This window comes from Patagioenas fasciata, chromosome 2 (assembly GCF_037038585.1).
Source record: "Patagioenas fasciata isolate bPatFas1 chromosome 2, bPatFas1.hap1, whole genome shotgun sequence".
Classification (NCBI taxonomy): Eukaryota; Metazoa; Chordata; class Aves; order Columbiformes; family Columbidae; genus Patagioenas; species Patagioenas fasciata.
The window spans coordinates 5793473-5816544 of NC_092521.1; the positions used below are offsets into that span (position 1 = coordinate 5793473).

General features: G+C 42.7%; 1 protein-coding gene across 5 annotated transcripts in view; it reads left to right on the forward strand.

Annotated features, from left to right (window-relative positions):
* The window catches only part of TRAPPC9 (trafficking protein particle complex subunit 9), a 551813-nt gene that overhangs the window by 108982 nt on the left and 419759 nt on the right, over positions 1 to 23072 (forward strand). For all 5 annotated transcript variants that reach the window (XM_071803771.1, XM_065830982.2, XM_065830984.2 and 2 more), the window contains 4 exons: positions 2145 to 2271; positions 4731 to 4863; positions 13998 to 14161; positions 21470 to 21622. In XM_071803771.1, coding sequence (XP_071659872.1) covers positions 2145 to 2271; positions 4731 to 4863; positions 13998 to 14161; positions 21470 to 21622 — 577 coding nt within the window. The remainder of the gene's footprint in view (positions 1 to 2144; positions 2272 to 4730; positions 4864 to 13997; positions 14162 to 21469; positions 21623 to 23072) is intronic.

Here is a 23072-nt window from a genome sequence, read left to right on the forward strand (position 1 = left end):
GAATAATTAAAATAAATTTCATTATTTGGCCAACCGATAGTTCAGTGCTTTTGGGACTGAAATAATCTTGCAAAGTCCTCTATACCTGTTTTAAACGTGAGTTTTGGAGTGTGTATGGGGTCACCTTTGGTTTATGTTCTGCAAAAGCAGAAAGATTACGATGAAGACTCAGGCTAAGTCAGTATTAAAGTGTGAATATTCACCCCATGTCTGTGGGGCCGATGCCATTGAAGGATTCATGCTCAGTCACATGGAGTCAATTATAATATGTTGCATCATATCTAAAATTAGATTGTATTGCCTAGTTATTACAATATTTGTTTTGAAGACTTTATTCTGAAGAATTACAAGGAATATTTCCCCAAGAACGTGAACAAGGTCTGTGTGAGCTCCCAGCTGCTTTAATGTATGTGATTGAATAGCAGTGACCAAACTTGACTTTATGGAAACGGGAATCAAGAAGTCTCAGTGCTCTGATACGGTGGGTGGTGAATGTTGGTTGGATCAGCTGTTGTATCAACACTGTCAAGTCTACAAAGGAATAATTGCTAGAATGAAGGATTTTATGACTTTTGGATTTGTTATAATCTTGATGACTTCAGATCTTCCGTAGAAGAGAAATGACCAACCTAACAAACCTGTTCAGTTTGGTTTCTTAAGCTTCTGGTGTGTTTAGGCCTTGCCGTTAAAAATCTTAGGTGCAAAGCATTTATGTAGTTGTTATGTAGCACTTAGATGTTTGTTAATTTTCCATAAGGGAAGACATTCTGATAATGGCTTTTAATGTAGCTCAGTTTTTGATTACCGGTGGGTCGATTTTTGGTTAATATGTAGGAATTGCTCGAAGAAGACTTGGCGGTGGTTGCTCCTAATGCAAATCAGGCCATTAAAACTTAAGGTACACGACAGGTCAAGTTTCAGTCCTTGGCTGGGTAATTGTGGTGGTGCCATTTGCGCTTCTTAAGTGCTTGTTACGTGGGTATCTATGTTCCTAATTTCTAATTGAGAATTAGAAACACAAGAGGGCTGGTCTGCTTTCCTAACTAAGCTCAGTGTTGAGCCTTCAGTCTCTTTGTGGTTTTCTTTTGCTCAAGCCATGAGTTCTTATATCGGTCTGTATAAAAATAGTGTCCACTTCTTTCATAGATTTTTGAGTTGCTGTGAAGCATCCTCATCAAGTTGAGGTTTAATCCAGTTGTCCTTAGTGCATTAATTAATGGAGATATTTGCATGAAATCTTTATTAAAAATTAAAAATAAATTTCCATGTGCATACAAAAGCAACTGGTAACTTAGGCTTAAGTGCTTTGTAACATTACATTTCTTATGTGTTAATGGTACACTCTGTGTTCAAGCATCTTGAATTCATTAACCAAGCTTAAAGAAAACCAAAATAGGTAGAGGACAGTAATGCTGTGTTTGAAAGCTTGTTAATTTTTTTTTCTTGATTTCTTATTTTGTCCAATATTTTCAATATAGGATGCAAAGAGATTTCTCTGACGTATACTAAGGGAGTAAATCTTACCGTCTAGCTACAGATATCTAGGCTTGATAGAGGATTGAATTAGCAAAGTAAATACTTACTCCGGTTTATTGAGATGTTCAAGTTGGACAGTAAAGCTACACTTGCTCTATAATCCGTAAATACAACCATTTTTTTCTCCCCATAGATAAATATTTTCTGGCCATATACTGTAATCAAAGCTAAACGGGAGCCCCCATTCATGTTTGATTTGCACTGTCCAAAATACAAGCAGATACATAGGAATTGGACTTGATGATCCTTGTGGGTCCCTTCCAACTCAGGACGTTCTATGGACATAAGTAAGGTCACAGGTAGAATTAAACCTTGGTACAAAACAACACCATGAAGATTATATCACTCGTTCTTTTCACTGTGGTTGGGTATAAATTTTTATTAGTCTTTCATACGTTGTTCCCACCTTGGATCCTGAAACATGTTTCACTGTTGAATACAAATCTTGCCGTAGTTCAACATGCAGTTGCTGGAACTTAAAAACCAAAATAACTGCTCTGAGCAAATCAGAATAAATCATAAAAGTTTGGGTGATTGAAATAAGTATGTATCATAAAATATAAGTGTATATCATAAATGTATTTACCTATGTAATATGACTTTTTCAGGGTCTCTTGACAACAGGAGTAGAATTTGAATCTCTTCCTGCGGCTCTTTCTCTACCCGCGGAATCTGGTCTGTACCCGGTGACTCTGGTTGGTGTTCCTCAAACCACCGGGCAGATCACGGTCAATGGTAAGGGACGTCTTCAGTCATGGTCTTCTGAGCAAAACCCCAAAAAACCAAAACAAGAAACGTGTTTTCTCTACTAGACTTCATTAAAAACAGCCCGAAAAATCTCTTGGTTGTAACATCAGTAATGAGCATGTATTTACAATATCTCACATAGGAGAGGAAAAGGATAATGAACTCAAACTCCTCTTTATTAGGGCTTTTATTTGGAAAGCTTCTGAGGAGGATTACTTGAACTTTTTCCTGAGAATGCAGAAGATAATCTTGCAGTCCGTTTTTCTTAATTAATCATTTTCATGTAAGATTACAGAAATTTTTGCAGATTACTTCTGTAGAAACAATTCAACCAAGGCGTATAATCTGTTGCAGTTGCGATATCATTTCATTAATAAACCTAAATAAAATGGTGTTCGTGGTAAGTAAAGAGAATTAAAGGGCTTTTGTAGAAGACAAGCAGATCAGTCTCCTGGAAAAGGAGGTGTATGTGGTGATGATGGATTCAACAAGTAGTAGGACTGAATCATATCACCAACACACGATTTTACGTACATGTTCCAGGAATACAGAGTTACAGTAAAACAACCGTTTTAATAAAGCTCAACACCAAGAGAAGGTGCCTTTGAACTTGAAGAAGCTCTGTTCTCACTGAGATTTTCTTAAGTGCCTTTCTGTCTGCTCATGAAACAATTCTTCGTTTGTTGTTTTCCTAGAAACTATTTCAGTAAATACATAATATCATCAAAGCATTCAGAACTGTTGTAGTTGTCTGCTTTTAGTTTCCCATACTAAAAATGTATTGAGGATAGAGGAGTTGATTTCTGTACCTGGCGGCTGTTTGTGCGTCACTGTATCAAATTTTCCTTCCAATATAGATTCTATATATTGCCTGATAATGAACCGGTGCAGAGGTACTTTCCTATTAAATTGAATTTTTTGAGGATAAGCTGTGATCTTCTATGGCAGATGTCTGTGTGTGTATGGATATATAAAACCCTTTTTTTTTTCCTAATCAATTTCCTTTAGGATTTTTTTATCCTTAGTTTCCGGCTATGGTTGAGGGAACTGTTAACGTATGTTTAAAGGTAACAAGTTTTATGTGCACCAGTGGATTAGGTGATGTCGTATAAAATGGTGGTCTCTATCCTAAAACTTGTGATGTTCATCTTGTAAAGGATTCTACAGAGCTCAAGGATTCTACAGAGCTCAGTACTGACCCCTCAGGGGTCGGTACTTGGGCCTATATTATTCAATATATTCATCAATGATTTGGATGAGGGAATAGAGTGACTGTCAGCAAGTTTGCTGGTGACACCAAGCTGGGAGGAGTGGCTGACACGGCAGGGGCTGTGCTGCCATCACAGACCTGGACAGGCTGGAGAGTTGGGCGGGGAAACATTGAATGAAATAGAACAAGGGCAAGTGTAGAGTCTTGAATCTGGGCAGGAACAACCCCAGGTTCCAGTATAAGTTGGGGAAGGACCTATTAGAGAGCAGTGTAGGGGAAAGGGACCTGGGGGTCCTGGGGACAGCAGGGTGAGCATGAGCCAGCACTGGGCCCTTGTGGCCAGGAAGGCCAGTGGTAACTGGGGTGGATCAGAAGGGGGTGGTCAGTATGTCAGAGAGGTTCTCCTGCCCCTCTGCTCTGCCCTGGGGAGACCACACCAGGAATATTGTGTCCAGTTGTGGCCCCTCAGTTCCAGAAGGACAGGGAACTGCTGGAGAGAGTCCAGCGCAGGGCAACAAAGATGCTGAAGGGAGTGGAGCATCTCCCGTGTGAGGAAAGGCTGAGGGAGCTGGGGCTCTGGAGCTGGAGAAGAGGAGACTGAGGGGTGACCTCATTCATGTTTACAGATACAGAAAGGGTGAGTGTCAGGAGGATGGAGCCAGGCTCTTCTCAGTGACAACCAATGGTAGGACAAGGGGCAGTGGGTTCAAACTGGAACACAAAAGGTTCCACTTAAATTTGAGAAGCAACTTCTTCCTGGTGAGGGTGTCAGAGCCTGGCCCAGGCTGCCCAGGGAGGTTGTGGAGTCTCCTTCTCTGCAGACATTCAAACCCGCCTGGACACCTTCCTGTGGAACCTCAGCTGGGTGTTCCTGCTCCATCGGGGGATTGCACTGGATGAGCTTTCCAGGTCCCTTCCAATCCCTGACACTCTGGGATTCTGTGCTTACCACATGGTAAAAATCATGGAGACTTAATTTTTTTTTAATTTTACATGTCACACATACAAAGGTGTACATGTGTGTTGTTTGTATCTTGTCATGTAATTATAAATTTTGTTATTTAGGGGTGTTTGAAAATCTTCTCTGTGTTTTGTGTCCCGAGAAGATTCTCCTGTAGAGGGTGGTGTTTTGGGCAGCAGAAATATTGTTAACATCTGACTAGTGAGTTTAGTACCTTTAGACCTTTCAGAAAATACACAAATTCACAACATATTGGTGTTTTCTTCTAAAAATCAGGTTACCATACTTCAGTTTTTGGAGTCTACAGTGACTGCCTTCTGGACAACCTGCCAGGAGTGAAGACCAACGGCTGTACGGTTGAAGTCATTCCAGCTTTGCCAAGGCTGCAGATCAGTACCTCCCTTCCAAGGTAAGAAACGGCATTAAAGGATGGTTATATTTGATCATATTTAAGAGTTAGTCATGCGCTGATTAAAAACTCCTTCATCTGAGTATGTAATCAATGCCTTAGTAAAATAAGAGGCTGGGCACAGAGTGGCTGGAGAGCAGTCAGGCAAAAAGGGACCTGGGGGTACTAATGGACAGGAAGCTCAACATGAGCCAACAGTGTGCCCAGGTGGCCAAGAAGGCCAATGGTGTCCTGTCCTGTATCCAAAATAGCGTGGTCAGCAGGACAAGGGCAGTGATCCTGCCCCTGTACTATGCATTGGGGAGGCCACACCTGGAGTATTGTGTTCAGTTCTGGGCCCCTCAGCTCAGGAAAGAGATTGAAGTGCTGGAGCGGGTCCAGAGAAGAGCAACAAGACTGGGGAAGGGACTGGAACACAAGACCTGTGGGGAGAGGCTGAGGGAGCTGGGCTTGTTCGGTCTGGAGAAGAGGAGGCTTAGAGGTGAGCTCAGCACTCTCTAGAACTACCTGAAGGGCAGTTCTAGCCAGGGGGGGATTGGGCTCTTCTCCCAGGCAGTCAGCAATAGGACAAGGGGCCATGGGCTTCAACTCTGCCAGGGGAAATTGAGACTGGAGATTAGCAAGCAATTGTTTGCAGAGAGAGTGGTCAGCATTGGAATGGCTGCCCAGGGAGGTGCTGGACTCATCGGCCCTGGAGGTTTTTAAACTGAGATTGGCCATGGCACTTAGTGCCATGATCTGGTCAATGGACTGGAGTTGGACCAAGGGTTGGACTGGATGATCTCGGAGGTCTTTTCCAACGCAGTCGATTCTGATTCTGTGATTATATCAATGCTTTTTACTTGAGATACCTTGGAATTTCATAGAAAATATTTTGAGATTTAACTAACTGAGGGAGTTTAATGATGATTCATTATCAAACTCACACTTGTAGAAAAGTGAATCCTTGACAGGCTGTATGTTCATACAATTTTGAAGGTGTAATCCATGGAGTAGCCTAGGTTGGAAATGGCATCTCTGGAGATTGGCTGGTCCAGGATCTTGCTTTGACGAGTGAGATGACATAAATGTTAGATCAGGGGATGATCTAGTTGGGTTTTAATTACATCCATGGACAGAGTTTCCATCAGCTCTGTGACAAATCAGTTCCAATGTCTGACCACACTCACAAGAGGAAAAATCGCCCCCTCTATTTCAAAGTGAACAAACCCAGCTCTTTGAACCCGTCCTCATATGTCGTGTGCTCCAGCCTCGTCATTCTTTTGATTAAACATCTTCCGGACTTGCTCCGATATATCAATATTTCCATTATTCAAGAGGGACCCAAATTTGACACCGTGCTACAGAAACAATATCTTTAAGAGGTACAGGAAAACTCAACTAAAATAACTTCCTTATATACTCAACAAAAAGAACATGGTAGCAGTGTGGGGGTTTTGTGGGCTGTTTTTTTGAGCTGCTTTTTATGAAAAATTGAACTAATTCCACGATTTTAGAGAGAGCTGGTAAGACACTTTTCACGGTTCAAGAGCATTCACCTACATGTCAATCACTATATGTTGGAGTCTCGCCATCTGTGAAGTGTTTTGCAAATAGTTGTAAAAATATGGAATTTTAGTTTTCCATTTTTTGGTTTGCTTTAGGTGTTTTTTTTTAATATTCCTTTTAGGATCATGAAACAGCCTTTTTGTATTTACTACCTTGATAGCTCAAGTACCACAGGGATTGTTCTATTGATTGAAAGATCTCGGTTCCACTTCTGATCCTTAGTGGGGTGATTATCAATATCATATGACAAAAATACTTACATATATATACATACATATATATATATATATATATATATGCATGTATGTATATGTAATTTTTTTTCCCATTGTTGTCCTCTTCAGTATGGTTTACTTAGTAAAGCAAAGGAACTGGTTTGGTTCTGATTTTTCCTGTCTGAATTCCACTTTTCTAATGTGGAATGGGCTGTGTCGATGGCTTTATATGACAAAGATATGAGAGGAATATCCTGATGAATACAGCGAAATAATAAAATGCTGCAGTTGGGTTACACATTGGCAAATTCCCTATAGAAATTCTGCTAGATATGGAGTCTGTGTGGGTTTGGCTGTAATCAAAATTAATATTGGCTAGCCAAGGTTATGAATATATTAAAGAACATGAGTTTGAAATACAGAGAGAATTACAAATACTCCTAAATGTGCATCATGTCTGCTCTTTTTGAAAGTATGTTCAACTGATAATGTGGAACATCAACAAGGTTTTCTTTGTATATTGGTGTGTATTTACTTTCTCGTTGGTGTTAAATTGACTTTTAGTTCTTTCAGATGCTTTAGTTTGACTACTCAGGCTCAGTTCCTGTAACACGCTGGGAAATCAGATGCATTTCCCAGTTTTCCATCACTTACTCCTTCGTCGTGATCCCACCCAATTGCCTCACGTGACTCCTGCCAACTCTTTTCCATACTTCAGACTCTCTGGCCGATGATGGACTATTAAAAGACATAGTGAAGAACTGCAAGAGAGATCGCTCTTGATTATAGGCAGCAGGATAAAATGTGAATCTCATTTCTGTTCTTGCATCTTGTGGCAGAATGCAAACCCCTCTCTCTCCCCCTCCCTTCCTTCGATGTGGAAGGAGTAGACACATCTCCCTCTCTCTCTGCTCTTTGAGGCTGAGAGCTTCTGTTGTTTGGCCCCAGAGGCCCCTGGCCAGGGCCATTAGGAGAAGGGAGTGCAGAGGCGCCAGGGAGCTGCTGGGCACCCATGGCTAGTGTGGGGGATGTTTGGAGGCTTCAGGGGCACCCACAGCCAGTGTGGGGGTGCAGAGAAGCTTCTGGAATGCCCACAGTCAGATCTGATCAGGCTACAAAAATGGGATTCTCATCGAGATGTGCCCCTTGCGCACGATCCTCTTGGAGTTACGAGCTGAGCCGCTGCCGCCAGGAACCACTTCGCCCTCCCCAGGATGGGCACTCCGCTTGCCTTGCTGCCACGTGTGTGAGTAAAATTAACCCTCACAGGATTGTGAGTGTATCTACTTTCTGTGCACATTTGCATATGTATTTATACTTTCCGTGCACATTTGCACGCCTAATTTCTGTGCTCAATACGAGCACGTGTATAAATTAATCCTTGCACAATCGTGAGTGTATTCTCCTCCCATGCTTCCACATAAGCACGTGTAATATTCCGTGCACATTTGCATGTGTTTCTCCTCGCAGGATTGCGAGTGTATTATAAATTTACCCTCGCAGAATCGCGAGTGTACACTTTCCGTACTCACTACGAGTACGTGTATCCCTTTAAAATAACCCCACACCGTATCAGACAAGTGTGGACTCTTCCGGGACTCAGGGACAGCTCCGGCATCGTTTTGGTGAAGCCACGTGCATGCACTCCGTGGACCTCCTGTTGTATTACTTGCTGCCCCTAAATTATTTTCCTCAACTGATATCCGAACCTGTATTTAAGTCACTTTGGAGTGCTAAAACCCTGTTTCTCACCAGTTTAATAAAAGTTGTTTTGGACCCTATTGTCCCTTAAAGGAACCTCAGGGTACCTCCGTGACACATCTTGATGATTTGCTTTACATTTATTTCCTTGGACGCCCATCAGCACGGTAGCTTTTCTAGCTCCTCTTACTGGAGCTGAGCTGATGTTTCTTAATTTTTCACTGAATTGATTTGTATTAAATCACAGAACCGTTTCGGTTGGAAGAGACCCTCAGGATCATTGAGTCCAACCATGACCTAAATCTGGTACTAAACCATGTCCCCTGAAATATTTTGAACTATTATTCGAGGTAATCTTATACCGTACTTATTGCCTTTCTTATTTGTATGTTAAACTGTAGGACATGGTTTGTTTCAAAAGTCAAAGATACACAGCTCTGTATAATTTCTTCAACAGTTGTTTGCTCTAATAGTAGAATTTGCTCTATAGTTGTTTGCTCTATAGCAGAAACTATAATAGAATCACAGAATCAATTTGGTTGGAGAAGACCCTTAAGATCATCAAGATCATCATTAACGTAACGCTGCCAAGTCCACCGCGAAACCAACTTGATGTCTTGTGCAAACTTACGGAGGGTGCACTCATGAACTCATGGGTTGAAAATGGCTTTGTTAGTACATATTTTTGTCATTATATGTATTTATATTTGTGCATAAATCATATATATAGTATATAAAAACGTTGCGTTACTGAGTAAACAAATTCTAATGGAAAATGCTAGCAAGTGAGAAATTTGATAAAGGAAAATAACAAATTTGTAAATAAAATTGAGGAAGACTTCTTATATGGAAAAATATCAGCCATTCGCACAAGAAACAGACATTTTTGAAGCTGCATGCCAGTGTGCCAGGCATTGTAGGCTGCTTTCTTGATGAGTATTTTCTAATATACTGAAATAATTGCATGATACTGTTCTGCTCAAAATCATGTTTACGGGAAAAGAGGAAACACGATGTATAAAGCCAAGAATTTACTGTTTGTACCTTATAAGTGTGGCAGAATGCAAAGCCCCCTCTCTCCCACCCCCCCTTCAGTACGGAGGCAGTAGGCACATCTCCCTCCCTCTGCTACTTGAAGCTGACAGCTTCTTTTGTTTGGCCCAGAGCACCCTGGCCAGGGCCATTAGGAGAAGGGAGTGCTGAGGCGCCAGTGAGCCGCTGGGCACCTGTGACCAGTGTGGGGGATGTTTGGAGGCTTCAGGGGCGCCCCACACACGGTGTGGGGGTGCAGAGAAGCTTCTAGAATGCCTACAGTCAGGTCTGATCAGCCAGTATAAAAACGGGACTCTCGTCGAGACTGGGCCCATTGTCGCCAGTCTCTCGGAGCACGAGGAAGATGCTGCTGCTGAGACTCCGCCTCCCCAGGATGGAGACCCCGCTTGCCTTGGCGCCACGGGTGTGAGTAAAACCCCTCGCAGGATTGCGAGTGTATTTATCCTTTCCGTGCACATATGCACGTGTAACTTCCCGTGCTTAATACAAGCACGTATAAAATTATTTCCTCGCACAATCGCGAGTGTAACTTTATTCCGTGCACATTTGCACGCGTACTTTAAATTATTTCCTCGCACAATCGCGAGTGTAACTTTATTTCCTCGCACAATTGCGAGTATATTATACATTTATCCTCGCAGAATCGCGAGTGTATTTTCCTCCCGTGCTTCCACATAAGCACGTGTAGTATTCCGTGCACATTCGCACGTGTAAGTAAATGAACCCTCGCAGAATTGCAAGTGTTTTATAAATTTACCCTCGCGGAATCGTGAGCGTACACTTTACCTTTATCTCTTTAAGAATAATCCCGCACCGTGTTCAGGCAAGTGTGTACTCCTCTGGGACTCGGGGGTGGTTCCGGCATTGTTTTGGGTGAAGCCACGTGCATGCACTCTGTGGACCGCCAGTTGTACCAGTTGCTGCCCCTTAATAATTTTCCTCAACTGATACCCGAACCTATATTTAAGTCACTTTTGGAGTGCTAAAACCCTGTTTAATAAAAGTTGTTTTGTACTCTGTTGTCCCTTAAATTAGCCTCGGGGTGCCTCCGTGACAATAAGTTATTAGACTGTTATTAGTGCAGATGCAGTTATTACAGAAGAAAGAAAAGGGGCGAGAAAAATACTCTATACAGAAGAAGAATCACTATTAGTAATACATTTAAATCGCTATACGCACACTTCCAATTTTCCACCTGTTTCCCTGGTGTTATGCTCGGCCTCCTGCTCCTCTGGGTCCTGAGCGCGACCTTTTCTTTCTGATGGTACTGCGAGTTCTCAGCATCTGGAGACCTTCACCATGAGGAATACGATGTTGATGTTTTGTTTGGGTTTTTTTTTCATTCTAGGGAACACTTGAAGCCATTTTCGTTTGCTGACGCATTTTTATGCCTTGTTCTTTCTGCACTTGAACTCAACGTTGCATCCGGATTTCATACATGTGACCACCAGGTCACAAGAATAAGTACTGCTACAGAAAATCAAACCAATCTCGCAGGAGGGTCAGGACAAGTTCAGAGGAGGCAAAGAATCATGGTTTGGGTTGGAAGAGACCTTCAAAGCTCATTCAGTGCCACCCCTGCCATGAGCAAGGACATCTTCACCAGCTCAGGTTGCTCAGAGCCCCGTCCAACCTGGCCTGGGATGTCTCCAGGGATGTGGCATCCACCACCTCTCTGGGCAACCTGGACCGATGTCTCAACCACCTTCATCATAAACAAAATTCTTTCTTATATCTGATCTCAATCTACCTTATTTCACTTTCAAACTGTTGCCCTGTGTCCTATCACTACAGGCCCTGGTGAAAAGTCTGTCCCCATCTTTGCTGTAGGCCTCTTTCAAGTACTGAAAGGCCACAATAAGGTCTTCCTGGAGCCTTCTCTCCTCCAGGCTGAACACCCCAACTCTCTCAGCCTGTCCTCCCAGCAGAGCTGTTCCAGCTTTGGGTCATTTCTGTGGCTCCTCTGGCCCCTCTCCAGCAGGTCCATGTGTGTCCTGTGCTGAGGACCCAGAGCTGGACCAGCACTGCAGGGGGGTCTCACCAGAGCGGAGCAGAGGGCAGAATCACCTCCCTGACCTGCTGCCCATGCTCTGGTGATGCAGCCCAGGACACGATCATCTTTCTGGCCTTTGATTGCCAGCTCGTATCTGATTTTTCTCTACCAATATCCCCATGGCAAGTCTCAGTCCTGACGTGTTGCAAGTTCAGAACAAAGCTGATGTCTGTCTTAAACAAGAATTGCGATGGTTTTTAATCGAACTGTATCACAGAGAAGGGATGCGTATGCTGAATTAGCTTGGGGTCAGGTTTCAGCTGTACATTCATCCAGTGACTGAAAGTACCATTCGTTTGGTTTGTTACTATGCAATTCCTTCACGCATTTGTCTAAATGTGAGGGGAGAAAAGAAATTCCTATTTATCCTGCCACTCCAAATGCCCAAACTCCAGAGTGCTGCAATGATAGTGATACATGACAGTAAATTCTAAATTATCAAAAAATATGTGTTTTCAGTACTAGTTGTCATAGATGAATTCTGAAAGACTAAAATCTGCTTGTTTCTGGAGGCTTCTTATCTTGTACTAAGGAAGGACAGGATAGCAAGGAAGGATAGCAGAAATATCTGCCAAAAGAAAGTAGTGAACTCTGCTTTTTCCAACAGATTTATTCATTAATTGCCGTAGCTTTTGCCCTCGTATCCTTGATCCCTTCTGACCACCTTGCATTAGCATGAAAAATGCAGTCAGAAAGTGAACCGCTGCCCATCTGTCTTGTTCTGCAGTCCTCCTTCCTTCATTCATGCTCTAAGGAGTTCATTTATATTCACTATTTCACCTTTCACACAGTGAATTTCTTCCAGGATGGACTCCCAGGAGATTTGTGCCCTCTACTGTCCCCTGAAACTGCGTTCTCTCGGCTTCTGTATTACTTCTTCCGAGCACAGGTCAAGGTTACTGCTCAATTCTCCTTTATCCACGATGTCTTGCCATAGCGCTGTGGACATCTGCTGTTTCAATAATTGACTGGCTTGATGCCTTTGTTATTTTAAAATGAAATACTTGATATTTATTTAAATAGATTATCTCGTTTCTTAAGTTTTAGACACCCATGCATTTCGCAGAATCACAGCATCACAGAATCACAGAATGTTAGGGATGGGAAGGGACCTGGAAAGCTCATCCAGTGCAATCCCCCCATGGAGCAGGAACACCCAGCTGAGGTTCCACAGGAAGGTGTCCAGGCGGGTTTGAATGTCTGCAGAGAAGGAGACTCCACAACCTCCCTGGGCAGCCTGGGCCAGGCTCTGACACCCTCACCAGGAAGAAGTCGCTTCTCAAATTTAAGTGGAACCTTTTGTGTTCCAGTTTGCACCCACTGCCCCTTGCTCTGTCATTGGTTGTCACTGAGAAGAGCCTGGCTCCATCCTCCTGACACTCACCCATTACATATTGATCACGATGAATGAGGTCACCCCTCAGTCTCCTCTTCTCCAGCTCCAGAGCCCCAGCTCCCTCAGCCTTTCCTCACACGGGAGATGCTCCACTCCCTTCAGCATCTTTGTTGCCCTGCGCTGGACTCTCTCCAGCAGTTCCCTGTCCTTCTGGAACTGAGGGGCCACAACTGGACACAATATTCCAGGTGTGGTCTCCCCAGGGCAGAGCAGAGGGGCAGGAGAACCTCTCTGACCTACTGACCACCCCCTTCTCATCCACCCCAGGTACCATTGGCCTTCCTGGCCACAAGGGCCCAGTGCTGGCTCATGCTCATCCTGCTGTCCCCTAGGACCTCCAGGTCTCTTTCCTCTAACACATCTAACTTGTAGGATATTTTTTGTTTCAACAATACATTGCTGTATTAAATACATCTTACCTTGTGTTTCATGGTCCCTTAAGAACACATTTTCTGGGTGAACAGCTGTGTAAAACACATAGTGCCGCTCATCTCTCATTAAAGGTATTTCTGTCTTCATTCCGCATTTATCACACGTCGGCGGAGTTTGGCAGTGCCTGACAGTGTAAGATAACAATTCCTCGCTTGTGAGGACAAAGGTTTGGTCTCTTCTGAGTTTTCTTCTCCCAGTTCACTTGAATCCCGCTTTGGGAATTTGTATGGGCTGATCAGAGAGCAGTTTGGACTTGAGGATCTTTCTCAGCCTGGTTTCTCCACTTCTTCTTCTCCTCAATTTCATTTTTTATGATTTCTGTTTTACGTTCAGCTCTTGGTATTCATTGTTACTCAGCCCTCGTGTTCAAACACTTGGTAGATCAAATAACCACTTTTTGTTTTCAAGTTTGCTTATTCTAACGATCCGCTCTTGCTTTTTTTGCTCTCTTTCCCTTCTTACAATTTTTGCAGCAATTTTTAACAAGCTGTCAGAGTTAGGAATGCATATTTTATATTGTTTGAAATCTGACTTGTCTTATGCCTAAAATATTAATGTTTGTCCTCAACGGTTGTAAAAAATGACCCTGACTAAAGTGAGGATGGAAAACGATACCTGATGTCTTCAAGAACGCAGAGCAGTGGTTTTTGAGTCTTAAAGAATAGTTCATGTTGTAACTCGGAGAGGATTTTAACACCTCGATCGTAATATTTTGTCTGTGTGTCACGTTTTGTAGGTCTGCCCATACGCTCCAGCCTTCTTCAGGGGACGAAATCTCCACTAACGTGTCTGTCCAGCTTTACAACGGAGAGACCCAACAGCTTATCATAAAGTTAGAGAATATTGGAACAGAACCGCTGGAGAAACTGGAGGTCACAGCCAAAACAGTCAACACTAAAGGTGTGTAAGCGGCTTTATATATAGAAATAATAACCATCACTTTTTCTCTGCTAAAAGGGGAACTACTTGTATTTCTTTCATACATAGGTTTAAAATAAATATCATAACCCTGTTAAGGAACTGGAAGAATTCAGTTGGATTTTATTGTAGGAGTATAGAAATGAATGAGAGCATCATAAAATGTAGAAAGAAATTGTAGAACCATTTATGTGTCCCTGCTCTTTGGGAATCTAGGTTTCATTTTAATAGTACTTGGAAATAAATAATCTTGGGACAATAACAAGTCAAAAGCAAGAATCTTGGGTCTTAATTGTTTTATTTTTATGTCTAACTAAACTGGTTAGTTAAATAAATTCCCATTAGCAAGAGTGTTGTCCTACTTAAGGAATGGAAATAAGCCAACCTCTAATCTCACTCAGTGAGCAATAATTAAACAAATGGGATAAAACCCAAGGCAATAACTAAATTAGGTGTTGTGAGTTAAAAGAATAGTGAAGGTATGGAAGAAACACAGTACATCTCCTGATTCTAGTTATTTCTCCTAAAATATTTTGTACATATTAGTATTAAAAATAGCCTGATAGGTGAATCTTGTTTCTGTTTTGTGATGTGTTTTGTAAATTTCGTTTGTCCTCAGGCATCGTTATGAAGATGATATTAACAGCAGAACTGCAGACAACAAGCTAATCTTTACTTACAATAGAAATACCTTATTTTATTGCAGGTTTTATTCCGCCAGTGACAAAGCATTAAAATGCAATGTGATTTTTGTTCGTTTCAGTATTTGAATTGGTGATTTCTTTTCAACAGAGCATCCTCTTCTCTGCAACCTCAGCAAATCCAAGTTGCCAATCATCTAAGAATAGATTTGTCTGAGACTTGTGACCAAGAACCATTTTAGAAACTGAACTGTACGATAACTGACTGTTCTTATTGCAGTAATTCCAATGCGCTCCCGTTGCACTGGGTGCTGCATGTGTGCAACAGAAAGACCAAATACAGCGCACAAATTACACACTGAAGTTCATGCAATGAAATGTATCAAATGGAGGAATATATGTGCCTCTGAATCAGGTGTTAATCGGACTTTTCATATATAACGTTGCGCAGTTAATTAGTTCAGAATTTGGAAAGAAAGACTCTTGTCAACTTTAAACCCATCATCTCTCAGTCACAGCTTTTGCTAAAAACGATGCTGAAAAATGGGAAAAGTTGATGCTCACCTCTGAGTTCAGTAACACTTGGATTTTATTTCATCTTTCATTTTCTTTCTTAATAGAAAACGTTGACAATGAAGCCTCTTTGTGTATTTGACAGTCTCTTAGATATTAAGTACAATAATCATTGTCTTTATCAGAAAAAGGAAAAATTCTGAGGAGTAACCTATAAAGATGCATACTTAAAAAAAAGTATTAAAAAAGAATAAGTGATTTGTTCTGAGTGTATGATCAGAATTATAGAATTGTAGAAGTTTGCATGGGCAAAGGCCTCTGGAAATTGTCTTAAACGACCTTCTTTTGAACACAAAACTTTCAATGAGACTCTCCAGGCTCCTGACAAGCACAATCTTCAGTTTCTTACCTTGTCTGACAGAAGCAAAATTCACCCCTGTATTTGGAACTGTGTACTTGAGATGAGCCTTGTTTTGGAGGAAAATCCATACTTATTAAGTATGATTTTTACATGACTTTGTGCTGTGGGTATGACGTAAAGTGCTGAAAAATGCCATCCATGGTAAAAGAATTAATGATCTCCATTAAGCGTGTAATAATTGTGTTATTCCAAATTAGACTGCACTCAGTTTGTAAATTGATATAAATGCATGAGGGTGGACTCACGGTACAGTGTGACGGGGTTGTGGTCATCAACCGGGAGCTAAAGATTTGTGATGTCAGCAGCTCAGTTTGGCCACTGATATAATATGGATACGACGTTAAACCGTCTCTAATAGCAACACAAACTCTGAACTTGATATTATAGATCAAGATGAGAGCATATGGAGACACAAACTAGTGCACTAAGAAGTTATCTCAAGGATGTTCTTCACTACTGTGAATTGTGGCTGTGATTTAAACTGCTCAAGGGCTCCTTGAAAGCCATTGGGTACTTACAGAGTCACAGGGACTGGAAGGGACCTGGAAAGCTCATCCAGTGCAATCCCCCCGCCGGAGCAGGAACACCCAGCTGAGGTTCCACAGGAAGGTGTCCAGGCGGGTTTGAATGTCTGCAGAGAAGGAGACTCCACAACCTCCCTGGGCAGCCTGGGCCAGGCTCTGCCACCCTCACCATGAAGAAGTTTCTTCTCATATTTTAGTGGAACCTCCTGTCTTCCAGTTTGTACCCATTACCCCTTGTCCTACCATTGGTTGTCACCGAGAAGAGCCTGGCTCCATCCTCCTGACACTCACCCTTTCCATATTGATCACCATGAATGAGGTCGCCCCTCAGTCTCCTCTTCTCCAAGCTCCAGAGCCCCAGCTCCCTCAGCCTTTCCTCACACGGGAGATGCTCCACTCCCTTCAGCATCTTTGTTGCCCTGCGCTGGACTCTCTCCAGCAGTTCCCTGTCCTTCTGGAACTGAGGGGCCACAACTGGACACAATATTCCAGGAGTGGTCTCACCAGGGCAGAGTAGAGGGGCAGGAGAACCTCTCTGACCTACTGGCCACCCCCTTCTAATCCACCCCAGGTACCATTGGCCTTCCTGGCCACAAGGGCCCAGTGCTGGCTCATGCTCATCCTGCTGTCTCCCTGGACCTCCAGGTCCCTTTCCCCTACACTGCTCTCTAATAGCTCATTCCCCAACTTACACTGGAACCTGGGGTTGTTCCTGCCCAGATTCAAGACTCTACACTTGCCCTTGTTCTATTTCATTCAATGTTTCCCCGCCCAACTCTCCAGCCTGTCCAGGTCTCTGATGGCACCACAGCCCCTGCCGTGTCAGCCACTCCTCCCAGCTTGGTGTCATCAGCAAACTTGCTGACAGTCACTCTATTCCCTCATCCAAATCGTTGATGAGTATATTGAACAATGCAGGCCCCAGCACTGACCCCTGAGGCACTGCACTGGATCCAGGCCTCAACTGGACTCTGCCCCATTGACCACATCTTGGGAGCCCATGAGAAGTTGTCATCCAGTTTCAGCCCAATACAAAGAGCTTTCCATCATCCTTGATTTCACCTGATGTGCTTTGGTTCTTTCAGTCTTGCCAGCTGGTCATAAATCTTTTGTAGCTGCTGCGTACAGGCCTGTCTGACTTCCATTTCCATTTTCTGGAGCCACAACTTGTAGTGCAAAGATGAATGCTGTAAATGGCAAGTGTACTGATTTTTTGGGGTGTAAAATACTGGATGGGTTTAGCTGTTGAAGTGCGATGACCTGACCTCCCTCCTTCATTATGTCAGCTATAGCCAGTCACTTTTCTTGAGAAAGCCCCATTCTCTGGCATCGCTTTCGATCGTGTCTTGTTAGTGAGAACCTCTGAAGATGAGGCTTTCAAACTTGGCACTCTATTACTTCATTTATTCTGTTCCTTTCAGGCTCGGCTCTTTGGCTTTTCCACTCTGGCCCTCAGAGAAACGAGCAGAACTTGCAGCTCGGCCTGTGCAAGTTCATAAAGGACATCACGGGGTTTTCGAGTCCTTTAGCAGCCGTGCGTTAAGGAACAGATCCTGAGGCAAAACCAGTGAAAGGAACTTGTCATATTGCCACAATGAACGTGTCTGTCATCTCTTTTAATGTCTCGTTGCACCACTGTGGCTACCAGGCTGTGTTATCTGTAGGCTGGACATCACATGTGTACTGTCAAGGTCAACTCTGTGTCACCTCAAATTGTCCCTCACCAGGTCAGATGATCTAGTCCTTTTTTAGAATGATGACACGTGCAAAGCTGGACCCCTTTCCATTCTTTGTGTCCAGTCAGCTCTTGTCAGAGGCTTGTTATGTCTCAGTTAGGGGGTAGACTATAAGCTTCGATAACCCAGCTATTTGATACACTCTGGCAAATATGACACTGATGTTTTCGAACTCAAAGCGTTGAGTAGATTGTGCTGGGTGTGCTTACCAACGTCACAGGTCATTAGGTCTAGAAGCAAGCACCAGCTGCACACACTGAATGAACTTGGATGATGACGCAAAACCTCCCTGATGACCTGACCTAATTAATGTTTATAAATATATAAAAGGTGAGTGGCAGGAGGATGGAACCAGGCTCTTCTCGGTGACCAAGGGATCCTGGGGACAGCAGGATGAGCATGAGCGAGCACTGGACCCTTGTGACCAAGAAGGCCAATGGTACCTGGGGTGGATTGGAAGGGGGTGATCAGTAGGTCAGAGAGGTTCTCCTGCCCCTCTACTCTGCCCTGGGGAGACCACACCTGGAATATTGTGTCCAGTTGTGGCCCCTCAGCTCCAGAAGGACAGGGAACTGCTGGAGAGAGTCCAGCGCAGGGCAACAAAGATGCTGAAGGGAGTGGAGCATCTCCCGTGTGAGGAAAGGCTGAGGGAGCTGGGGCTCTGGAGCTGGAGAAGAGGAGACTGAGGGGTGACCTCATTCATGTTTACAGATATAGAAAGGGTGAGTGTCAGGAGGATGGAGCCAGGCTCTTCTCGGTGACAACCAATGGTAGGACAAGGGGCAATGGGTACAAACTGGACCACAGGAGGTTCCATTAAAATCTGAGAAAGAACTTCTTCATGGTGAGGGTGGCAGAGCCTGGCCCAGGCTGCCCAGGGAGGTTGTGGAGTCTCCTTCTCTGCAGCCATTCAAACCCGCCTGGACACCTTCCTGTGGAACCTCAGCTGGGTGTTCCTGCTCCATGGGGGGATTGCACTGGATGAGCTTTCCAGGTCCCTTCCAATCCCTGACATTCTGGGATTCTGTGATCTTTCTCATAAGTGATTGACCTCTGGAATTTCAGTAAAGTTTGGACTGGAATTTGATTTACTTGTCAGGAAAGATCCTTAATTCTAGATTGCAGTTGTTGAGGCAGTCTTCCCACCACGTTTTCTCACACATGCATCTTAGGTGATGGTTTTGGAAAGGCTCTGAAATGGCGGTACACTAAAAAATGATTTAATCTTGCGTAAAGTTAAGAAATATATTTTTTTCATTGCTTTTGCTGAAGGTACTTCAATGTCCGTGACTCTAGGTTTTGGCATACTACAGCGCTTGAAATTACACAGAACTAATTCATAACTGGTACTTCGTCATGAAACAGAAAACCCTCTGCTTCTCTGTATTTCAAGATGGATCTTTCAGTATTACTGGAGTACTAAGGAAACTGAATAAGTGGATAAAGTATCTCAGTGTATTGATAAATAGTAATTTTCTTCTTTCTTCTTTCTTCTTTCTTCTTTCTTCTTTCTTCTTCTTTCTTCTTTCTTCTTCTTTCTTCTTTCTTCTTTCTTCTTTCTTCTTTCTTCTTCTTTCTTCTTTCTTCTTTCTTCTTTCTTCTTTCTTCTTTCTTCTTTCTTCTTTCTTCTTTCTTCTTTCTTCTTTCTTCTTTCTTCTTTCTTCTTTCTTCTTCTTTCTTCTTTCTTCTTTCTTCTTTCTTCTTTCTTCTTTCTTCTTTCTTCTTTCTTCTTCTTCTTTCTTCTTTCTTCTTTCTTCTTTCTTCTTTCTTCTTTCTTCTTTCTTCTTTCTTCTTCTTTCTTCTTTCTTCTTTCTTCTTTCTTCTTTCTTCTTTCTTCTTTCTTCTTTCTTCTTTCTTCTTTCTTCTTTCTTCTTTCTTCTTTCTTCTTTCTTCTTTCTTCTTTCTTCTTTCTTCTTTCTTCTTTCTTCTTTCTTCTTTCTTCTTTCTTTCTTTCCTGCTTCTCCCTTCTCCCTTCTCCCTTCTTTCTTTCTTTTCTCTTCTCCTCCTTTCTCCTTTCTCCTTTCTCCTTTCTCCTTTCTCCTTTCTCCTTTCTCCTTTCTCCTTTCTCCTTTCTCCTTTCTCCTTTCTCCTTTCTCCTTTCTCCTTTCTCCTTTCTCCTTTCTCCTTTCTCCTTTCCTTTCCTCCCCTTCCCCTTCCCCTTCCCCTTCCCCTTCCCCTTCCCCTTCCCCTTCCCCTTCCCCCCCTATTATTACCTTCTGCGATGTCAGGCTTAGGAAATAGGAACTAATTATTACGAATGCCCTATCTCATGTGGACCAATGAGAAATAATTTATCAAACAAATATCTTTTAACACAAACAAGTCCTGTGTGGCAAAATCCTTAATGTTTGGATCGTTTATACTTTGGGTCTGTATACTTCTTGTTTTTCACAAAGGACTTTATTTTATAAAAGTGAAAGCTTATAGTCTTTCCAGCCTTCTCTGTTGCTCAGTGACTAAATACTGTTATTAGAGGTGCTTCAGAATTGTGATTGATTTATTTTGGTGTAATGTTTTGATGAAATGTTTTTGCATTCCTGTGCCATTTCTTGAAGTTGGAGTCTGTATGAACTTGTAGGTCTCCTTCAGGCTATATTCAAAGTGGATATTTAATGCTGCCTATTGTGTAGTATTTTTTTTCTGGTAGTGATTGCCTTCGCTTCAATATTGTGAGCTTTGTGATCTACATGCTTCCACGTCCATGTCAGTAGCCTCTCTAGTATTTAGAGAGCAGCGTAGGGGAAAGGGACCTGGGAGTCCTGGGGGACAGCAGGGTGAGCATGAGCCAGCACTGGGCCCTTGTGGCCAGGAAGGCCAATGGTACCTGGGGTGGATTAGAAGGGGGTGGTCAGTAGGTCAGAGAGGTTCTCCTGCCCCTCTACTCTGCCCTGGGGAGACCACACCTGGAATATTGTGTCCAGTTGTGGCCCCTCAGTTCCAGAAGGACAGGGAACTGCTGGAGAGAGTCCAGCGCAGGGCAACAAAGATGCTGAAGGGAGTGGAGCATCTCCCGTGTGAGGAAAGGCTGAGGGAGCTGGGGCTCTGGAGCTGGAGAAGAGGAGACTGAGGGGTGACCTCATTCATGGTTATAAATACATAAAGGGTGAGTGTCAGGAGGATGGAGCCAGGCTCTTCTCAGTGAAAACCAATGGTAGGACAAGGGGTAATGGGTACAAACTGGAACACAAGAGGTTCCGCTTAAATTTGAGAAGAAACTTGTTCATGGTGAGGGTGTCAGAGCCTGGCCCAGGCTGCCCAGGGAGGCTGTGGAGTCTCCTTCTCTGCAGACATTCAAACCCGCCTGGACACCTTCCTGTGGAACCTCAGCTGGGTGTTCCTGCTCCATGGGGGGATTGCACTGGATCAGCTTTCCAGGTCCCTTCCAACCCCTGACATTCTGGGATTCTGTGATTCTGTGTCTTATGCTCATGAAATATTTCCTTATTTGAATACAGAGAAGCTGTACGGGGACTTCTTGAGCTGGAAGCTGGAAGATACCCTCTCGCAGTTCCCTCTAAAACCTGGGAAGATTGCAACGTTCACCGTAAACATTAAAGTGAAGCTGGACTTTTCATGCCAAGAAAACCTGCTGCAGGATCTTAGTGATGGTGAGTTTTGAATTTCTCCAGGCTTAGGAGGGTTGTGTGTTCTGCTGAGAAACGCTCATCCAGTAGTTGTGCGATATTTGTTTTAAAATACGGTGTGAGATGGGACTGTGTGTTTTCATATCTCTGTCTTGTAAAGCAAAGAGAACTGTGTGGATTGAAGACTGAATTTTGTGACAAATAAGGGCAACGTCTGACCAAACTTTCCCATCATGAGACCTTGCCCTGCTCTCTTTTTAAATCTTCCTTGACAGGGGACTGTTTTTGATGTGTCTCTTTGTAGCCTTATCTTATGCAAATAAATAGTTTGCAAACGTGAGGAGGTTTTAAAGAGAAATAACATGAAGTTGATGATTTAGTTATCCAAGGCTGTAGGATTTTTAATCTGCAGCTTTACCAAAAGTGACATAATACAATGTAGGGCACAATCCCCCTAGTATTTGTACAGTAGAGAAAGTTTCATGTCCTTAAACTCATACTTTCTTTTACGTAAAAAACCCCAAACAATGTTTGCTTATATTAGAATTATCTGGAATTACAAGTACCATTTATTTGGTGTAAAAAAACCCCAAATGATGTTTGCTTATATTAGAATTATCTGGAATTACAAGTACCAGATACTTCTAATAAGGATTTCCTTTTTATAACAAACACACAGTCTCACCAGAGTATTCGCTACACTCTGTATTTTTTCAATTGCCTGGTATATTTACGCTGATTGAATTAATTTAAAAACCAAGATATTCCTGTATTAAAAACAACAAGGAAAAGATCATTATTATGATTTGGACTGTTTCCCAGCATCCAGTTGCAGGTATGCATTATCAGTATAACTAATCTTTAAAAAATACATATTTGCGGTATAGTAAAAATACAACAGAATTACATGCAGAGCTTATTTGAGCTGAATCAGACTGATTTCTGTGAGTTATCTTGCAAATGCATTTAGACAGAAATTACATTAATTTTTAATAAAGATTAAAAGAGTGGGTTGTTGGTTTTTTTTAAACCTCCCTGGCGTGAAATACATAAATTATAAAAATATTTTAGGATTTAATTGTACAAAATCTATAGTGTTGCTACACTGAGGTTTAATGGAGAACTTTTGGAAAAAGCTGATAGTGGAGGAAGAGACACAAGCAGCCAAGGAATTGAGGCTTCGAGAAACACCCTTGGTAGGAGATTTAATTCCATACAGCTCAAATTTGTGCCACAAATTCCCAGCAGCGAGGGTGTGAGGGAGCGGATCCCACACTCAGTTGAGGGTGATTTTACTCCTTCAGGAACACATGATGCTGTTTTACTTGTAGATCTCTGAACTCTTGGTCCTCGCACACCCTGTATATGTCCCATCTTTTCCATGGAAATTCTAATGGCTTATTGGGTGTTTATTTTATAAGAACTTTCTTTAGGTCATAATTCAACTCGTTATCTGTTACGTTGTATGGAAGGG